This window comes from Rhinolophus sinicus, linkage group LG07, assembly GCF_036562045.2.
Source record: "Rhinolophus sinicus isolate RSC01 linkage group LG07, ASM3656204v1, whole genome shotgun sequence".
Taxonomy (NCBI): domain Eukaryota; kingdom Metazoa; phylum Chordata; class Mammalia; order Chiroptera; family Rhinolophidae; genus Rhinolophus; species Rhinolophus sinicus.
In genome coordinates, this window is record NC_133757.1 from 106,219,529 (window position 1) to 106,241,541 (window position 22,013).

General features: G+C 33.6%; 1 protein-coding gene across 2 annotated transcripts in view; it reads left to right on the forward strand.

Annotated features, from left to right (window-relative positions):
* Positions 1 to 22,013, forward strand: part of LRBA (LPS responsive beige-like anchor protein) — a 560,879-nt gene that overhangs the window by 121,097 nt on the left and 417,769 nt on the right. For both annotated transcript variants that reach the window (XM_019722880.2, XM_019722903.2), the window contains exons 24-31: positions 260 to 435; positions 1,303 to 1,456; positions 1,825 to 2,005; positions 4,743 to 4,870; positions 5,349 to 5,456; positions 8,010 to 8,169; positions 10,952 to 11,399; positions 19,822 to 19,955. In XM_019722880.2, coding sequence (XP_019578439.2) covers positions 260 to 435; positions 1,303 to 1,456; positions 1,825 to 2,005; positions 4,743 to 4,870; positions 5,349 to 5,456; positions 8,010 to 8,169; positions 10,952 to 11,399; positions 19,822 to 19,955 — 1,489 coding nt within the window. The remainder of the gene's footprint in view (positions 1 to 259; positions 436 to 1,302; positions 1,457 to 1,824; positions 2,006 to 4,742; positions 4,871 to 5,348; positions 5,457 to 8,009; positions 8,170 to 10,951; positions 11,400 to 19,821; positions 19,956 to 22,013) is intronic.

The window sequence follows — 22,013 nt, forward strand, 5'->3', positions numbered from 1 at the left end:
TTTATAAAAGTGGTACGTTAGCTGGCAGTAAATACTAACGTGGTTCCAAGCTAATTGATGAATTGTGGTAGTTGAGCACATTTGAGAACTTTCCTTTAAGTGTATTAAAATATTGTTATTTATTGGTAATATTTCTCTTATTTGGTTCCCTAGTATCCTAAAATGTATTTGATAGATGAATTGCATAGAGGCTATTAAATTACTTATTAATGCCTTCCTTTGAAGTTGAACTTGTTTTATTGTTCTTTTTCTGTATCAGACGTCAAGGCAACAGGAGCACTCAGGGCAAGGAGTAGCCCCAGATGCTGTTAATGGGCAAAGGAGGGATTCCAGATCTGTGTTTCGTATTCCCGAGTTCAAATGGTCTCAGATGCATCAACGATTGCTCACTGATCTGTTATTTTCGATAGAAACAGATATACAAATGTGGAGAAGGTTTGTCCATAAGTTTGTTATAGAAGATGTATATAAACTTTTGCTTTCAAAGAAATTTATATAGTTAATATTTTCAGTTAATTTCAGATATTTGGTTAAAAAATAGAATATAAATTATTCTATCGTAAAGTTCTATTGAATTAACTTTTACTCCCCATTATTAAAATGACTTACCCTGTCTGGATTACGAATACTTGAAAATCAGATTTTTTTTCTTTCAAAAATTTGCTGAACATTTCCTGTGGCATGTTTTATAGTATATAAATCACCGAAAGTTAGATCTCCCAAATGGGTTTACTGCTAGAAATACTGAAAAAAAATTGGGATTTACATATAACATCCCAATTCTCCAGTGTATTTTTGGTATTAGAAATCTGTGTATTTCAGATTATCCTCTATTATGTATGGTTTATGATTTTAAAAGTGCCTAATTTGGTTTTGTTATTTGTATACTACTTTTATTCTGTTTAAAAGCATTTCATGGCATTATCTAAGAAAATGTTAGTAGAAAATTCATTTTTAATAGCACCATTTTCAAATTTACCACCATTTATCTCTTAATTTTTGCCACGTGACTTCTCTGTTTTGTCCCTAGTTAAAGAGAATTTAGTTCAATTTTCTATATCAAGTGTAAGATGAATAGCATTTATGTTTCAGCACGGAAAAAGGGCTTGGATAGTAACTGCTGATATGGAATGGTCTACATCTTCTGAGGAAGTATACACCCCTAGATGCCTGCTGCATCATTATCTTTATAAGCTTTCAAGATGAAGCAAAAGAACCTTCTTATCCTCCCTCCCCTCAAGTAGGCAAATTGTGATTTCCTTTCTTTAGCTTTATCAGTAAACATCATTTATCTTTGGACAGCCATTCAACAAAGACAGTTATGGACTTCGTGAATAGCAGTGATAATGTCATCTTTGTACACAACACAATTCATCTCATCTCTCAAGTGATGGACAATATGGTCATGGCTTGTGGGGGTATACTGCCATTGCTTTCAGCTGCTACATCGGCTACAGTAAGGACTTAACTACTATATAAAATTGGTGTGAAAACATGACTTTTTATGCATCTTTATTGATTAAAACTTGAATGTGGTGGTTACTATGCATCATAGGTGCTGTAAATCAAAAGCGACAGGAATGAAAGGACTAAAACGAATGTTGATTTCTTAGGGATGAGTCAGCTAGTGAATATGATTGAAGGTGTCTCACCTGTATGTTTCTTTTGCCTTGTTTTTAGATGAAATGATAAGGAAATCACTCTGTTGTACTAGATTTCCAAAAGCCTGGATTTTTGTAAAATTTAGGACTTTAGAGAATGTGTCTAATAAAAAGAGATTTCTATCAGAATATCCATGTAATTGTCAAACTTGATTCCTTACAGCACGAGCTGGAAAATATTGAAGCCACTCAGGGCCTTTCAATAGAAGCCTCTGTGACATTTTTGCAAAGGATAATCAGTCTTGTGGATGTGCTTATATTTGCAAGTTCTCTTGGCTTTACCGAAATTGAAGCTGAAAAAAATATGTCATCGGGAGGAATTTTACGGCAGTGTCTTCGTTTAGGTGAGCTGTTAAAATCCATACGTTAGGAAGTTACTTTAAAAATTTCCAGTAATCCAGACATTTTCAATTGAAAATTGTCTTTCTCCTGTTGGGCAAATGTGTGCTAGTGAATTTGTCAAGCGCTATATTTTAACTTGCAGAGAGTGAAGGTCTTAGCTACCTCGTATGCTACAGTCATAGCTGTGAACTTGGACAGAGGTGGAAGGACATGTTTTGAAAAGTTTGCTAAGTTGATTCTGATCAGCATTAGCCCTCTTTCCCTAATCATTTTCTTTTGTTCTAATGTAGTGCTTCTTAAATTTTAAGGTAATTCATTCACGTAATCACCTGAGAGGATCTTGTTAAAATGCAGTTCAGAGTATATGGGTCTGGGATTAGGCCTAAAATTCTTTCTGACAAATCTCTGGTGATGTTTATGGTACTTCTCTTAGAACACACTTGAGTAACAAGGTTCTAAACTAGCATCATTCAGGTACAACCTTTATCCACATAAGGTGGCCTAATTTGTTAAAGCGGTTAATAAAATTATTAAATCTCTGTTCTTTTCCTGGAGGCAGTTCTTCCTTAGGTAAAAGTTAAAATACATGAATAGAATTTATAGTGTTATCTGGGCTTCCTTAGGTGAAACAAAAAATTTTTTTTTTACTGCAGAAGGTTTCCTGTATCTAGTTGTAAATACTGAAACTTTGTTAACGATTTGCATATTAAATGGAGAGAAGCAGATGGAGAGAGGGAGACCAGGAAATGAAAGCAAAACCATCACACACCATAGCTTATGAAGACGGATCAGAAATAAGGCACCTATGAAAATATAACATCAGAAGTGGAAAATCTAATTAATGAAATATTTCTCATATTTAGCAAGAATGTGTTATATAAACAGAGACATACTTGTATTTAGTCTTTTTCAGTACAATGATTACTTTTTTTCAGAATGCTATTCAAAGTACTTTTAAACGTAGGACGCTCTAATGACATTGGTGTAATTTTTAGAAAGTTTTAAAATTTTAAGTAAAGATTCAGATGGTGAGCATCACAAAACAAGCTATTATTTATTGACTACCATCATTTGTCATTATTGCTGATATTCACAGTGAGTCAGCAGTCGTTTTTTTTAATTATTCATGAGGAAATTGAGATCAGAGAAATAAGGAAACATCAAAATTGAAAACCTGTAATTGGTGAAGTTGGAATTTGAATATAGTGGTTTGTTTAACAAGTGTTCCTACTCTTTCTCTGTCATAGCATACTTAAACTTGCTATTGGTAATGTAATTGAAATATTTAGACTCCACTGCTTTCGTATATGCTATTTAAAAAGTATTGCCACTTTTCTAAAAAAAGTACATTTCTCAATGGACAATACAAGGCTACATTAGCAGTGCTTCACTATATATAGCAAGAGGTATTAGATTCAGAAGCTAGGGAATATTGTATTGCCCTCCTTTTTATAGCTGTAGAAGAAACTAAAGAGAAAATTCAATCTTCCCTAGTACCATCTCTTACATATGGAAATGAGACTCGGAAAGTAATGTTCAAGATCACTTAGTATTAGTAGAATATGGTAAGCTTGGTAATAATCCAAATGTTTTGATCCCTGGTCTTCTCATTCTTGTTCTTTCCTGAGATTGGGGGAAGAAGGTAGGATACTGACACTGATTGACACTTGGCAGTCTTGTGTGGTTTTTAACTTTGTCATGAAAACCCAAACTTGATTTTATGCAACCTGTGACAAAAGTAGTATAAAAGTGATTTTCCTGGGCCTGATTCCAAATCTGATAGAGTTGTATTCCATATTCTCCCTTCTTGCCTGCCTCCCTCCCTTCTTCCTCTTTTTTTTTTTTTTGACTTTTGTTGCTATCTTTTGGCACCTTTCTGAATACTTCTCTGTTCTCAATAATGTCTGTTAGCCCTATGATAGTGGTATTTAAAGTTCCCACTTAAGTTTATGGTTTGGTTTCTAATTTGTTCTCCCACTCTTGTTCAGACCTTGAATGCTACTGATTTAGTTGGGAACTGAGATGACCACATGATGTCGAGCTGTTTATAGTCAATTGTGCATTACCTAATTCATCATTTAGAGTTAAAAATTAATTTCTAAACCCAAGTAGCTGCCCAGTTGGTGAGATGTTGAGAGAGGTAATTTTGGACTATGTGTTAATCACAATCTCTTTTCTGTTCCCCACATTTTAAACAGTTTTAACGAAAGCCAGTAAAATGTAGAACCAATAAATATTCCCTATAAATTCTATACTGTCTATCAGTCTCTATTAATATCATGCTGTAATAATACATTATAAGAAAAACACACCAATTTCCTGTTTAACTATTTTACTTTAAAGAAGGTAATAGAAGTTTATTATCATAGACTAGTTCCTGCAATGTGATTTGCTTTTATTTTTTTCCACCTCTCTTTCAGTTCTCTTCTTCCCTATCTTTCCCTTAATGAAAGATCATTGCAGGTAGCTTAGGTGAGGCCTAAGAAACAGTAGCCTGTTTATTAAGATTCTTGAGTTGATTCCCTCTTAGCAGTGGGCCCTAACGGTAGCTAACAAAGTCAGAAAACCAACAGTAGGTTGGTGATAAAGTCCAGGACATTATAAGAACTTTTGCTGAAGGTAATCTGTTTCAAATAAAATCTTATGTAAATTGTATTGCATAGGTGATTCTTATCAGTTTTGTAATCATAAAGATAATTTTCTTTTCTTACCCGATCTTGTCCTTAAAATAAATAACAGTGTGTGCAGTGGCAGTAAGGAATTGCTTAGAGTGTCAGCAGCATTCACAACTGAAAGCTAGAGGAGATGCAGCAAAAGGCCAGAAATCAATACATAGCCTGATTCCTATGGGGAAGTCTGCAGCAAAGGTAAGCTTACAGAATATTTAATTAAATAAAAAAGCATACTTTTATTTTATGATTAAGATCTTAAATTTATTTGTTTATTTCAACATAAAGTTAAATAAATGTGACAGAGGTCCTAAAATAGTTATTTTAGTCTGTGGACATAACGTTCGAATATTTGTGCATACAGTAAAGATTTGCTTATACTTAATCTTGTCTGCTTTTCCAAATGTTTACTTTTCTTGTGTCTATGATACCTTTTCCCTTCCAATATGTTAATTTATAGTTCATGTACTTGGTGAGTTAGAGTTAACATGCAGTTTGTTTTTTCCTTCATGGCTTCTATACCTCTATCACAACACCCGTAAAAAGAACAGGGAAATAAGTAGAAAAAATAAACAGGGATAAACAATCTTACGGCTTTGTTTTTCTGGTTCGTGGAATACTATGTTTATTTCTTTAAATATCTGTGTAATGTATATGTATATATTTTTTGTCTTAGAGTCCAGTGGACATGGTGACTGGTGGTATATCTCCAGTAAGAGATTTTGACAGGCTCTTACAAGACATGGATATTAATCGCCTTAGGGCAGTTGTCTTCAGAGACATCGTAAGTTATAACATTTCTTTCACGTATTCTCTTAGCTGATTCTTATTTCCCACTTTCCCAGTTTTGTTTTAACTGATTTTAGCCAAGTTTCATGTAGAAATTGTACAGTCGTATAAGAAAGCATAACTATGAAAATGAAAGTCATTTGTTATCCTATTTACCAGGTTTTGGAGTATTGTCATTAATCAATATTTATTGAGCACTTACTATGTGTTAAGTACTAGATGTTCTATATTATATGTCTTTTTCATAAACTCTATAACTTCAATTTTTAATTTTCCCTCTTCTTGTGTTTTAGTCCTCGAGTCCTTCACTAAGTTTTATACATGTATACAATTTTTAATAGTACAATTAATAGTTATTGAACACTTACTATGTGTGAAGCACAGAACTAGATGCTCTATGTGTATAGTCTCATTTAATTCATACAATAATCCTACAAGAAAGATAGTATTATGTTAAATAATCTGCTTAAGATCAAGCAAGTCGTAAAAGGTGGCAATGGGTTAAGGATCTAGAGAATCTGAATCTTGAAAGTTTAATGTTAACCATTTGGCTGTACTGCCTCCCCTAGGTCTCATTTTGTTTTGCTTTTTGGTAGCTGTTATTACTCCTTTAATTAAGAAACCATCAACTTTTGTTTTTTCTGAATCTACTGACTGTGGTTTATTTTGGGACCAACTATTGCTGCTTCCTTGTCTTCCCATTCTCTTTCCTTCAGGTATTGAGTCTTTTGCCCCATAACTTTGTATTTCCTAGAATAATTTTAAAAATCTAGAATGGATGGTATAACTCTTTTTCTTTAAAAATTCTCTAATATCTTCCCATAACACTTAAAATCAAAACTCCTAACCCTGGCTGTATATGGTTTGGCCCTTTAAAACTTTCTAACAAGCTATTACATCACAGTATTTGGAAAGAGAATTAGAATATTTCTTGTATCTACCATGTCATTTTTTAAAGTAACACAATTTTTTTTTTTTTGTAATTATAAAAGTTACATTACATAATCACTGTATAGGAATTTTAGAAAAGAGTCCATATTCCCCAAATGATATCCCAGAGCCTCTTCTACCATAAGCAAACTGATGAAAAAAGGAAATGATGTAAGATTGGGAATATGAAGAAAATACTGTGTTGAGGTTAAGAGCTAAGGTTATTAATCACTCTAATCTGAGGTCAGTTTTGCTTTTCACTTGCTGTATGGATATTGGTAAATTATATAACTTTTCTAGGCCTCATCTTGTTCAAATGGGTTAAGGAACTTATATGAAGTACGCAGCATAGTGCCTGATTCACAGGACATATTCAGTAAAAGCTACAATTGATTTCAGGGGTTTAGTTAGTAAACATTGAACATATCGGTGGGCTAAATAAAGATTTAGATAGGCATAAATAATTTATAATGAGTTAAGAAATTAAGACCAAGTCAGTTATTTGCCTACATTTTTAATGTTGATCTCATTAGCATCAGTTATCGTACCAGATGACAGGATTGTGTGGCAGAAGAACACAAGCATGTCTAGAGAAAAGGATGGTTAATAAAAAAGGAAAATCGTATATTCATCTTTTCCATCTAGACTAATAACTTTTTACACATGAACCTAAAAAGTACCATAGATTCTTGTCAGATTATAAATATGTGTAATGTATCAAGTCGATATATTCAGGTAATGCCTGATATCTCATTTTTTCCCTGAAATTGTGTCCAAAACTTTAATTATTAACTTTTGGTTTTATTTCTACCATTCGTTTCCATTTATTTATCTAGTAGGCAGCAATGTTCTTTGTTTTCCTTATCCTAAATTTATTTGCTACTTGAGGTACCTTTAGTTTTCAAGATTTGATGGACAAGTTTGAGTGTTTTTTTTTAATTAAGTTTAAACTTATTTTGAAAAGTTATCAGGGCAGTGATGTGTGGAGGGTCCCTTTGAAGCTGGCGAATTGGACCAGATGAAAAGGTCATTGATGTACAGCTGCATAGATAATCTGTAGTAGAGTTTAGTATGAGGCCTGGACCTCTTTTAGAGGCCGCTCTAGTTTGTCCTTTTCTTTCTGGAAGAAACTATATTTTCAATCCTGGACACTTGGTTGTCTGTACTATTTAAAATACTCAGGAATTCCTTTGGCATCCTGTTATGTATCTGATACCCTTACTTTTTTTCCTCTGGAATGTTTGTCTTTTATGAAAACTGTTATTGTGATTATTTTACATATTTTAATTCTAAAATTTAGAAGTAAAAATCGTTATTCATATATAATGATAATTGCTATTTGATTAATATTATGAAGTATATTAAGACATGTTTCTTCAGATTGAGTTACTTAATTGAAAAATGAGCCAACGTCTTCCTTTCCATGTATCACAAGCATAAAGCCTCTCATCTATGGGCATTTTTCCAAGAGCATTTGTCTGGTTTTTGCTCAGTTGAATTTATTATTTTCTGCATGTATAGGAAGATTTGTAAACAAGTTTTATATTTAAATAGCATCATGTAAAATAAAGCATGTTATTTGATAATGGCATGATCAACTACTTTTATTTTTCCCCAGGAGGATAGCAAACAAGCTCAATTTTTAGCCTTGGCAGTTGTATATTTTATCTCTGTTCTTATGGTCTCAAAGTACAGAGATATTTTGGAACCCCAGAATGAAAGGCGTAGCCAGTCATTTAAGGAAACTGGTAGTGAAAGTGTGAATTTATCACTCTCTGGTAAGTTTCTGTATTTTATCCCTTGGCATCCAAAGTTCAAGTAAAATGTTACCTACTGAAAATAGATAAAACATTGATTCTGGAATTTAAATCCATTTATGTATAGAGTGAGAGCATACACTTATTTTTATTAATAACTAAATATTTTAAGTCCCGTGTAGCTAATTGTAATTGGAAGATGATTTCTGTTCTATAAATGAGCTATCTGATTAAGAAGTACGTGAGAAGATGTTATTCTTTGCACATAAAGTATTAAACATTGTGTTTAAGCTTTTGTTGCGAAGAATAAGTAACTCATATTCTCTTATAAAAGACAGATTTGTTAACAAATAACTGTAATAATTGGAGTTACAGAAGAAACTGCCAGTTATAGATGTATAGTTAAAGAAGCAACTATGGTGGTAGAAGTAGCTGCCACCCAACAGAGGCTGTTTGTTTATTCAATAAATATTCATTTGGTATCTACTAGGTACTTGGGTTTATTCATAAACAAAAGAGAAAAAAAAAGAAAAAAGTTTAGTTTGCCTTCATGGAGCTTGTATTCTAGTGAGAGAAGATAGCAAATAAGTACATGTAATAAATAAATTATACAGTAGTTTAGAAGGTGGTAAGTACTAAGAAAAGAAAATAATCAAACAGAGAAAAAATATCAGGAATATGATGAGGGGAAATGGGATGTGGATTTTTACTCTAAGGATATTGGGGAATTATTGGAGGGTTTTGAATATAGGAATTACGATTAATGTTTTTAAGTTACACTCAGGATTCTGTGTTGAGAATACACCCTAGAGAGCAAGGAAAATCCAGTGTTTTAGTTATGTACTGCTATGTAACACATTACATTGAAGCTTAGTGGAAAAACCACAACTATTTTAGTCTTGTCATCATGATTATCTGAATTCCATTTGGACAGGGCACAGTGGTAAGGATTCATTCCTGCCAAGAGCTGGGGCCGACTGACTGAAATGCCTTGAATGGGATGACTGTATGTCTGGGGCCTTGATGCTTGTTCTCAGCTGAATTCCTTGGTTTTCCTCCATTAGTTTGGAGTTCCTGTATCTCTTCATATGGCCTCTCTCCATGTTCTCTCCAGCAAGGTAGCCAGATTGCTTACAGAGATGTTTGGGGACTCCAAGAATGTACCAGCTGCCAGACCGTCTTAAAGCCTGAGCACAGAACTAGCCCCGTGTACTTCTGCCTCATTCTATTGGTTCAAGTCAGTCAGGCCCAGCCCAGATTCAAGGAGGTGAATACCAGGAAGCATGGGCCAATAGGTTCATTAATATAACAGTGTCATAATACTACCAGTCAGGAGGATATTGCAATAATCCAGGCAAGATGACTGAGAGGTAGACTAGGGTCATAGCTATAGAGCTAGTGAGTAGTAAGTAGTCAGATTATGCATATATTTTGATGGTAGAGAAAACAGGATTTTAAAATATTAGGTGTGGTGATGTGAAAGATGAAGGACAGTCAAGAATCATTATAAGGTGCAGTTGGATAGACTGAAGGTAAAACATGTTCAGGGAAAGATAAATTCAGTGTTCAATGTGTTGATGTTGTTTAGACATAGAAGGTATAGAGTAGGCAGTTACATATAACAGTCCGAGCTTTCTTTGTTTTTCGATATAGTGGTATTTAAAACTTTGAGAGTAAATTACTAAGGGAACAAGTGTTGAGAGAGAAGAGGACTAAGAACTGAATACTAAGTTCCCGCAATTAAGCAGTCAGGGAGAGGAGTGGCCAGTTAGCTCAGTTGGTTAGAGCATGGTGCTCTTAACAACAGGGTTGCTGGTTCGATCCCCACATGGGCCACTGTGAGCTGCGCCCTCCACAACTAGATTGAAACAACCACTTGACTTGGAGCTGATGGGTCCTGGAAAAACACACTTAAAAAAAGAAATTCGGACAAAAAGATGTGAAGGGAATTCAGAGGGAGCAGCCAGTGAGATAGCAGATGAAAAACCAGAAGCACCCACTGCTGCTTTGTCAAGTACTGCTAGGACTGAGAACCAACGACTTGGATTTAGTAAGATGGAGCATTTTGTTGGAACGGAGTGAATGCCTGCTTGGAGGGAATGAAAGAGAAAAGGATCATTGCATTATTTAAGGATCATTGAATTATTCGTGCGTGTCGGAGGGGTAGCAGTAGACACCATGTTTGAGGTAGAGGTCTCGGGGTTACTGTCAAAGAGATGGCAATGTATAAAGGTACAGAAGCCCAAAACATTGTTCCACATTCAGCAGATTGCAGGTAATTTGTTGTTGTAAACTAATGTGTGATGGCATGAGCAGCAGGAAATAAAGTTGGAAATGAGTATTTATTGACCGCCTACTACTTGCCAAGCATTGTGTCGGCCCAGGCATTAGGACAGATGCTGGAGAGGAAGTGTTACGTAGAGAAGACAAATCTGCTCTGACCTGGTGAAGTGTGTATTCCAGTAGACTTAGATTATCGAAGAGCCTTGTAGTTTCTCCGACGGATTTTGGACTTTTGTAGGCCAGTGGCTTTCAGCCTTGTTTTGCTATCCATTGGTATGTCATGTTCAGTTTGGAGGGTTTTCGCAGGTATTTTGCTGTTTTATTTTATTATACCGTCTATTTTGATTATAGGTACATTTATTCAGTACATTTTATAAATTATGTAATTTATTTTTGCCTTTTAGAATGTGCTGTATATTTCATAATTTAAAATAATATAGATGACTTTAGGACCGAATGTACCTTTTTAAAATTGGTTTTCAGTTTTTTTATTTGTACTTTTCTTCTGTTTCTGGGTAAGATGTAGAAAACACACCAGCAGGATTCAGCCCCTTAACTCCAGCATCAGCAGAAGAATCTGAAAGCACATCATCTGCTCGAAGGAAGGACTCAGGCATTGGGGAGGAAACAGCTACTGGCTTAGGAAGCAACGTGAATGTATCTCCCCCTCCATCCTCTCCAGGGGTCAGCGCAGGCCCAGACGCCATCAGTGAGGTGCTATGCACTCTTTCTTTAGAAGTCAATAAATCTCAGGAAACCAAAAATGATGGCGGAAATGAGTTGGATAACAAGACTGCGCCATCAGTTCCAGTTTCAAAAAATGTCAACGTAAAGGACATTCTCCGAAGCTTGGTTAACATACCAGCAGATGGAGTCACAGTGGATCCTGCCCTTCTGCCCCCAGCCTGCCTTGGAGCTCTTAGCGATCTGTCTGTGGAACAACCTGTGCAGTTCAGATCTTTTGACAGGTACTGTAAATAGTTTTTAGTTTTCGTATGCTTGTATTGATAAAGTATAAAGATTTGAAGGGTAAACAGGAATTTAACCCTGCTACATTTTATAGCTTCAGCATTAAAAAGGAATGTTTTAATCTAGTTTGTAAAAACGACAAGGATATTTTTGTTGTATGGTTTGTATACCATTTCAAATTTTTATTTATCAACATATCAATAGGACGATTTAAAAATAATTTTAATATTACACTGGCGAGTTGTATGTTAAATATTTCATTGGTTAAAATTTACAAATCACCAGTTCTCACAAATGACTACCGTTCACTCCCTTGCTGTCAGTACTGTGCCAGCCTTTGTGATAAAAATCTATGGATTCCAGCAGACTCAGGAATTCAACAAGCTGTTCAGAGTCTTGACAGCTTGAGGAAGCTGACAATGGATTCCTGACTTTGTTGGTTTTACTGCCCTGAGCAGTTTTTTGCTAATTTACCTGATTTTCTTTATGTATTATTAAACTTTCTGAAATTCTACGTAGAAAACTTGTATGTATTAAGAGTTGTTAAACATATTCTTTTCAAAAATCAATATTTTTATCTGAAAACAAGCTCTAACTTATACGGAAGTAGCCAGTGAAAAGAACTTTTATTTTTCCTGAGTCATTTGAAAGGAAAGGGACATAATACTCCATCCCCTCTGAATATTTTGTTCTGTATTTTCTATATAATCACAATACATTTATCAAAATAAGAAAATTAACATTGATAAAATACTACCTCTATTCTTCAACTACCTTTCAAGTTTTACCAGTTGTCTCAATAATGCCCTCTATTGAAGGGTCCAGTTCAGAATAATGCGTTGTATTTTGTTGTCTCTTTCTATTCTCCTTCTATCTGGAAGAATAGTTCCTTTGTCTTTCCTGGAATTTAATGATCTTGATACATCAGAGATGATAGTGCAGATGTTTTGTAGACTGGCCCTCACTTTAGGTTTGTCTAATGTTTCCTCAGGTTTAGATTCAAGTTAATGCATCTTTGGCAGGAATATCAAGAAGTGGCACTGTTTCTTCTTGTTACATTCCAACATGTGGCACATCGTTTTACTCCTTACTGATGATGTTCATTCTGATCATTTATTAAAATGGTGTTTTCTAGGTTTCTCCGCTGTTAAGGTACTCCTTGAGAAGAGCTACTACTGTGAAACTCTGTCATCCTCATCAGATGCATTCTGTTCATTAATTATCTGGCCCTATGGTTTCCTGTTTTAGTTAATGTGTTATAATCTGTTGTTATTATTTATTTTGATGCTCAAATTGTTTCTGATTTAGCGAGTGGGATTCCCTTCCAGTGGGATTCTATTATCCTAATTTCCCTTTGTCTGGGTGTTACTTCATTGCATCTCCTGTTCTCTTTATTTCTTCTCATCTTCTAGTTTTCTACTTCAGATTTGCTGCATGTGGGCACATTAGGTATCCAAGCTGGTTGAAATTGTTTATGGTAATTAAGACGCTCTGAAAGAACACAGGGGACATATAATTTTAATGGAGAATCTTTTGCCATCATCCCCTGTTATCTTATTCCTTCTACCACTTAAAGGTTAGGTCAGTTTCCTGGATAATGAAATTGACAGTCTAAATTCAAGATAAATAGCATATTGGTATATCTATAATATGACATTATAGATACAGTGGCTGCTAGAATCAAATGTTGTCTTTTTCTTTTTTTAAAATAGGGTTTATAATACAGGAGTTAAAATACTGACTTTAGTAATCAGACATATCTGAGTTTGAGTCCTGGCTCTATCCCTTACTAGTGCATTTGGACAAGTTACCTCATCCTCCTGAGCCTCAGTTTCCCTATCCTTTTGTTGTGTGATACTATACAGCCACTAAAGAGAACAGTATGTATTGATGTGAAATGATATTGAGGATGTATTATTCTGTAGGACTTAGCATGAAGAAATCACTCAATAGATAAAAACTTAGCTATCACATCTAGTGATACATTCAGTTACTGCTACTTTCTGTGTGTATGTATATATATATAGACACTAAATTTTTGAACTACATTACAGACAAAAGGATTGTATTCCCCATATATACGTATAATGCTAACCAATCAATAAAATTATAAATCTTGCATCAAAAAATTACTTAACTGATAGAAAAGTTGACAAATGACAAGAACAGGGTAGTTCGTATAAGAAAGAGAGATACTGTTAATATGTAACTATATAAAGATGGTCTACATCACTAAATAATGAAAGAAATAAATGTTAACCAAGAGATAATTTCCTCTGCTTAAATTTGCAGAGATTTGAAAGATGATACCTAGAGTTAATGAGCCTCTGAAGAAACATTTTAATATTGTTGAGAAGGTATATTGGTACAATTTATATGAGGGACAAGTGGTAGTATTAATTGAAATTTAAAATATGTAAACTTAGCACACTTCTAGGAGTTTATACAAAAGATACAAGTATAAATATTTTCTGCAAAAGGAATTTCATAATTAAGCTAATACCTCTTGAGTTTACTGTGTGAAGTTCTATTCCAAATGCATTTTTAGGTAGATAGATAGGTAAATAGATAGATACTGTTTTTATCTTTACTTTACAGATGAAGAAACTGAGGCAGAGGGAAATGAAGTAGCGTAAGCTCTTCTGCTGATGAGTGGTGGAGCTAAGATTTTGAACCATGGTGACTGACTGTAGACCCTGTCATTTGAATGTGCAGTACAAACATACTTGCTAATCTATGAAGAATTGGTGACATATTTTATTTCTGTACATATGATAAATACCATGCAGCCATTAAACAGAGAAAAGCAGAACACTATTAATGTGAAATGATATGGAAGATACATTATTAAATGAAAAAAAGCAGTGTACAAAATAGTTTGGAATTTATAATCTTTAGAAAAAAATATATATGTTCACACGTCTCAAAAATATATATCAAATTGTGAATAATAATGGCTGTATTTTGATTGTGGGAAGAGGTATAAATGATCAGGTTTTTAAAATATTGTCAGTTTTTATAATTTATTTAAATTTGTATTAGTCTTAGATTTAGTAGTCAGAAGTGAATAAGGGAGGGTCGATTTTAAATTTTAATATATCTTACTAATATAATCAAAGAAAGTTGTTTTCTTATCATTCTCCCAAATTTCATATTTTGGCATATATTTCTTTATAAATAGTGTAGTATTTAAACTATGCCTTAGTGATGCCTTCAGTGAGTAGGTTATATATAAACTTACTTAGGGAACCATACTTAGGTAAAACCTTTTAAGGGGTTTATTGAAAACAAAGGGGAATGTTATTGATAGCATTTTTCAGGATGTTATTTGGAACTTACATGTCTGGTATGCATTTAGCATATTGTCTGATGGCAAGCCAACTGCTCTGCTTACCCCCTCTTTTTCTTAGCAAGAGACACCTTTTGAAAACTATTTTCATACAGCTGTAGACCGCTGGAATATCTTTGGGAATTTCAAAGCATCCCTCTGATCATGTGTTTATCTCTGGAATGCTGTGTCAGGAATCACAACTCTCCTCATATCTTAAGAATTATCAATTCCCAAGCAATAGCTGGAAAGTTTAGAGTAACAGCTTACATGAGTGGAACTTTGCTGAAAGGCTGCCAGGTTGTGGGCCTTTGTGGATGGCAAGGTGTTTGTGTTCATTCCCATGCCAAAATTCTTGCTCTTATCTAATTTGAAGATCCTCTGTGGTGATTAGTGGATGCCAGGGATTTATCTTGATAAAGTTCAAGGGCTTGTCTGGCTTTTCAACTAGATCCTTAGGGACTAAAGTGCTAGGCTTAAAATGCTCTCCTTTAGGGAACTATTTGCATGTTAAATAAAATAACATTTATGTGGAAGCTTGTGATACTTGAAACTGATAGGATTCTGGAAGGGAGCTTCTGAACGTTAGTGATCTGGAAGACTCTGTGGCTCTTTGTTGTTAATAAATAAAAATAAACTTTCAAAAAAGTCTCCCTAGTTCATGTAAAAAAAAAAAAAATCAACAGTGTTTATGCTTTTTTTGTGAGTGGAACCTTAGGAAAATTCTTTCTCATCTGTGGAATGGGAATAATAATGTGGTACCTCATGGGTGATTGAAAAAAATACATAATTCAGATATGTCCTTAGCATAGCGCCTCCCAAATATTATTCATTAAAGTTAGTGAGTTTGTAAAGAAAGGAGCTACAATATGTCAAGTTTTATCCTTTTAATATTTGGTTTTTAATCAACAGTTTGGAAAAGTAGCTTACCTAACTAAAATGTTATCGGTCTTCCCAATTCTTTATGCTAAAGAGTTGAAAATGCTTTTTGTTAAAATTAATGGCACATATTGAAAATTCAGAGTTATTTGTGTTTTAGATATTAACAAGGATTTCAACCTGTTTCTTTACTAGAAACTTAAGTTGTTGCCTGAAAATGATGCCAGCAGTATCCTTAGCATATTGACTGGCATATACGCTCTCAAAGTTGTGTCAAATGTATGGTGCATTTTCTTTGTGTTTTCTAAAGCATTGTATAAAAATATGAAATGCTTCCTTAATCTTTACCTGATTAATTTTCAGTAGAGGTAAATTTAAATTTTGAGATATTTGTAAATAATACTGTAAGGATATGTTTTGCTAGTTACATGCATAATACATATAATCACTTACACGCATAATATATATGATAACTTAAAGATCCCCTCTGTTGAAGATTTCAGTCGTTTTTTTTTTTTTTTTTTTAAGATTTCAGTCTTTTACACGGAAACTTTATAATAATGAGAACATTTTAAAATTTGGGAAAGGGAATGAAAATATCCTGAAATCTGCCTAGTGCTTAGTGTCCTTTTACTTGGATGACTCGTTGTTTTTATGTCGCCCTGAACTGAAGCATTATTATTATATTTCCTCAGAAAAGACTTGAATCAGTCAATGAATTTGGAAATTGATTAACTTTATTCCTCTGTTATGTACTACGTACATAGCCAGGTTAGAGAATGCAACATTTTCCCTTTGTGCAGAGATATATTTTTGTATATCAGTAGTAGTACATACACAGTTTTATGTTTTGGGAATCTCTATTACCATTGCGTGCAGGTGATTGTAATATAGAGTTATGTTTAAATGGTAATATGATTGTGGCAATAATGGTTGTATAACTTTGTGAACATACCAAGAAACAATTTAATTGCACAGTTTAAATGAATGAATTGTGTGGTACGTGAATTATAGCTCAATAAAACTTTCTTAAAAAGGTCAATATGAGGAAATAGTTCAAATTAGAGGCCCTTGTTTAGACAAACTTGGACTTGTTCTGCCATTTACTTTGGCAAGTTACTTTACCTTTCTGAGCTTTACTTTTTAGTTTTTTAAATGGAAGTAATATGTGTGTTAGGATTATCTTGAGAATTGAATAATAATTTTTGGCGTATGTCAGTGCTTAATCATAGCAGCTATTAATAATTTATAAGTTTATATCACAGGATTGTTTGGGAGCGCAGGAGCAGTGTATACGAACTTGGACTTGGAGAGTCTGGGGAGGCTTACCTTTGGGCAAGGTTTTGAAAGATGAGACGGCTGTTTGCTGGCAAGCTGGACTAAGAGGAAGGCCTCTTGGCCAAGGAATAGCAGATACAATGGTTTGGAATTGTGAAATGGTACACATTCTCAGGAACCATAAAAGCTAATTGCACAAGTGTGTGAGGGATGCTGGGTGAAACGGAAGCTCATGTAGGAAGTCACACTTCAGATGTGTGAGGAACGAGACTGTGAAAGATCGTGGACAATAAATATTTACTGAATTGGAATAAAGAATAGGTATTACTTGTGATTGAAAACATTATCGATGGCAGTAGTTTAAAGGATTAGAAATTAGGTCAAGTTCTTTTGTTATCTTTAATCATGACATCTTGGAAAAGAGAGATTGTGCCTATTATGGGACACCTGTAGTAAATTTTTTTTCTCTCACCAGTTTTCCACTGTTTTATTATAAAAATGTTCAACCATACAGAGAAGTTGAAAGAATTATACAGTGAACACACACAGACCCACCACTGAGATTCTGCAGTTAGCGTTAAATAACTGGTTGCTTCAGCATGGAATTCTCCATATGTCTATCCCTCTATCCATCAATCCATCCTACCTTTTCGATGCATTTCAAAGTAAGTTGAAGGCATCAGTTCACTTTACTCTTAAACATTTCAGTATCCAGATCTCTAAGTAGATAGAGATCAATACAGATTTTTAAGGTAAAATGTACATACAAGGAAAGGCACAAATCTAACGTGTCACATTTGTTGAGCTTTGACAAATTTATACACCTGTGTAACCCAAATCCCCGATCAAGATATCATCAGTCTTGAAAGTTCTCTCATGTGTCTTTCCAGCCAATGCCTGTCTCCATTCCTTAGAGGCAATTATTATTTTGATTTTTTTCTACCATACATTAATTAGTTTTGCCTGTTCTCGAACTTCATATAAAAAGAAATGCAAAGTTCGTGTTCTTCTGTTTAAGACTTTCTTCATTTAACATAATGCTTTTGAGATTCATCCATATTAGGTTTATCAGTGATTTGTTTCTGAGTATTATTCTACTGTATAAGCATACTACCATGTTTTTATTCATTTTTCTGCTTAAAGGATTCTGGGCTGTTGCCAATTTTTGGCTATTATAAATAAAGCCTCTCTGAACATTATTGAACACATCATTTGTGGACATAAGTTATCTTGAGGAAATTCCTGAAGACGGGAATTACTGTTGCATAGGATAGGTTTGTGTCTTAAATTTCAATTATAGAAAAAACAATTTCACTTTTTATAAATACTATTTTTCGTTGCTCCTATTAATACTTAAATACGGTATGAGGAAACTAGATATTGCTGGTTCTTTGTTTTGGGAATGAATGTGAAAGTAAATTCCCCATATTTCTCTTCCCCACCTTCCCCCAAAATAGGTTTCTAGGGAATAGGTAGCTACAGATTTTCTTAAATAATGCATCTCTGGTTAGAGTAGGAAATAACAGAAATTACGTTTTGTGTTTTCTGAATGTACCACCAGCACACGTGTACACACACACACACACACACACACACACACAGGGGTCGTATCTACTCCCCCTAAAGTCAATAATCTCCATCTGATATGAGCCACCATGATTTAAGCACACCATTTTGGATTGAGGGCTCAGGTGGCTGTTGCTTCTATTTTTTAGTGTATAGTTAACATTGGCAGTCACCCTTATAATGATGTGACACAAGCTACCTCCAAGTACATTGAATAAGCCATGCCTGGCACAAGAGAACTTGATTTAATTGGCAACAGTGTTTGAGGTCACATGATAGGCACTGAAGTAAAACGGAACCTATTTCGCTTTGTATTATCTATTTTTGATGCAACAACAAAAGCAAAATGTGTTTTTAAAGTACCAGAATTACATAATTTCCACTTTTGAATTCATTTATTGGGATCAAGTATCTTAAGTAACTTTATTTAGAAACTGAATACTTTATTTAAAGCTGTTAAGGGAATACTTGAAGCTTGCAGTTACAGTATTGTCAACAAAAGATGTGATTAAATAAATTGAATGTTGAAGACTTTAGGCTTATGGTTAACACCAGGTAATTAAAAGTAAGCACTGCTGTGGGAGTGCATTATATATCAGCTGTCCTCTTACCTCATTAACTGGGTTTTTGCATGTTTATGGAGATAACTTCAATTAAAAATGCCTTTTAAGTTATGCCTACTAAGGTCTTTTAGTTACTATTTTGGTATAAAGTGTTACACTTTAATTGAAATCGGTATATCATAAATACCTGTGTTTGAATAATGCGCAAGATGAACAGATTTGATTATTTGATATTTTTGCATCTAGCTTTTATACCTAGGCATTGTTTTTTTCTGTATAATATTATCAAGACAATCTTGGGGGATTAAAAAGAAAAACTTGGGTTGTATACATTTTTAAACCTTACAGAATTTGTAAGGTTTTATGATTTCAAATTAGTGGCACTTTAAAATCCTTGTAGAAGCATGTTGAGTTTTCTGCTTCAATTCTAAGGTTAAGAGAAAGTTAATTACTTTTCCACTTGAGTGACAAATTCCTTTTTTATGTACCTTTGGTTATATTTTATTTAAGCTAGAAAATTAAAGATGATTCTAAATGCGAAGAATAGTATATAGTAAATTAATAACTGTTAAAATGAGTTATATTTTCATAGAACATTGTCTTTTTTTTAAAAAATTGAAATGTGGTAAGTATGAACACCATTGAAGAGATTTTTTTTATTGAGAATATTCTAAATTGTATATCAAAATAGAGATAAGAAAAAAATTAGAAAAATAAGTTAATTTCCTAGTTTCTATTTTGAAATTCATGTAATTAACTTGAGTGATCTTCTGTATTTTAAAATCTATTTGCTTTTTTTTATTACAGAAGTGTCATCATTGCAACAAAAAAATCATCAGTCTTACCTTCCACGCTTACTACAAATACGCCTACCAATGCTGTCAGTGTGGTTTCTTCAGTAGATTCAGCCCAAGCCCCAGATGTGGGAGGAGAATCACCTGGTGAGTTTGTTATCAATGTTCAACAAAAAAGTTTTTAGATCCCATTTTAGCAAAGCTTAAGATTTTTCATCAAGTTAAGACATTTTTTGTTAGGCATGTTATAAATCCTTATCCTTTTTTATTATACCGCTGATTGTTTAATGATTTTCTGAATAAATTTGAGTAAATTAATCAAGAATTTCAGTATTTTCTCCGCAATGTATGACAAATTGGATGCTACTGGCTGGTGGATGAATAGATGAATTAATGATAGATAGATTACAACACTTTTTTCCTTTCCCTGCACTTGAGAAGATTTGTACAGATAGTGATTTACATGAGAAAGTTTGGTGACATTTGGTCTTTTAATCTGTTTATTAATTGTCAAATGTTTATGTTGTAGCCAGTACTTTGTTTTCTGTTGTATGTTGTTCTGAATTAGAGACTTGGAAAGGGAATGCTGCCCTGAAGCATATCATCATTCTGACACTAGTCATAGTGATATAATAATTCCTACTGCAATTTGATCTCTGCCCATCTCTCTCTCTCTAGTCCTTCTAAGTGTAAAAAGCCTTTTGGTGTATACATGGGTGTAAGATCCTGAATCCCTAGATGTTGACTAGAAGCTTAGTTATAATATCAGGTAAATTTGAAAACTACGTGATACGAAAATGACCAATTTAGGACAAAGGGAATGCTATTTTATATAAGTAGCATTTTTCTAAATATTGTGCAGTTTCATTTTTAAAAAAAAAGAAAAGAAAAATACTAACAACTAGATAGTATACCCCCAAAAGGATTCATTCTTGTTTACTCTAGAATGAGATTGATGAAAAGTAAAAGGAATTTTGAAAGCATGACTAGGTGGATTATATTAAAATCAGAAATTATGTTTTTTGTTCATCTTTTGGGATACCTCAGGCCTCCTATCTGATGTTCTACCTTTATTTGATAAAATAGTTTATTTGATAAATAGAATAGTATATTTGATAAAATAATTTATCTCAGAGTTTTGCTCCTAACTAAAGTGGAAGGTACAGAGTTCCCATCTACCTTCTCAACCCTTCCTCTTTCCCATTCTCCTGTTACTAACATCTTGCAGTACAGTAGTATTGTACACTTGTTACCTTTCTTCATCATTGTCTTAGTGAGAAAATATAAAGAAAAATAAGTGTGGAACTCTATCGGATTTTCCTTCTTCCTTATTGTTCCATTATACTCTCATGCTTTTCTTTTAGTTCGGAGGAGAAACAATTTGATAATCTGTTTTGGGCTGGTTACTCAAATTTCTGTTCTTCTACCCCCATCTAAAGCCCTTAAAAAAATGAACTGTGATTTTTGTTTTTTTTTTAGTCCAGCACCCATTGGGAAAAAGGCAGAAGTTACTAATATCTAAGAAACTGTGTGCCATCTTTCAAATTCAGTAATAGTGAATTCCTAATAATTTACCTGAGCAAATGTAGTAATTTCAGAGGGTCACAGTGCCCTGAGTGAAGTTTTTCATCTTATTTTGAAAATATTGATCTATAATTACAGTTTATGGGACAAAGTAAGTAGAATCTTCTGATTGCTTTTAAATGTATTTTTCAAAATTTAAATCATGCAGTCTTCAGAAGAAATAAACAGAAAGAAAGCTGAGATATATAGGTAACATTTGATATAAAAAGAGTATAATAAAATTCTTTCTGAAGCTACTGGATTTTTTTCAGTAAATCCTTTATAATATAAAATACTGACCCTGAAGAATCATATACAGAATTGCAAAGTAACTTGCTATCTTGAAAACTGTTGTTATTTATTCACAAAACCCCACAGAACCCTGTATCTATCCCTTAATGTACCTTTCCCCCTCCATTAGTAAATTTTGTATAATTTGTGGTAGTGGTGTTTCTAAAATAGTTTCATGGTTTTCCATTTGGGGCTAGGATTTTAGCTCTTTCTTCATCCTTCCTAGCTCCTCTTATTTGTTTAAAAATAATTCATTTCTTATTTTTTTTTTTAAATTTTTTCAAGTGTACAAAACAATGTAATAGTTAGACATTTATACCCCTCACAAAGTGATAACCCCCCCGCCCCAAT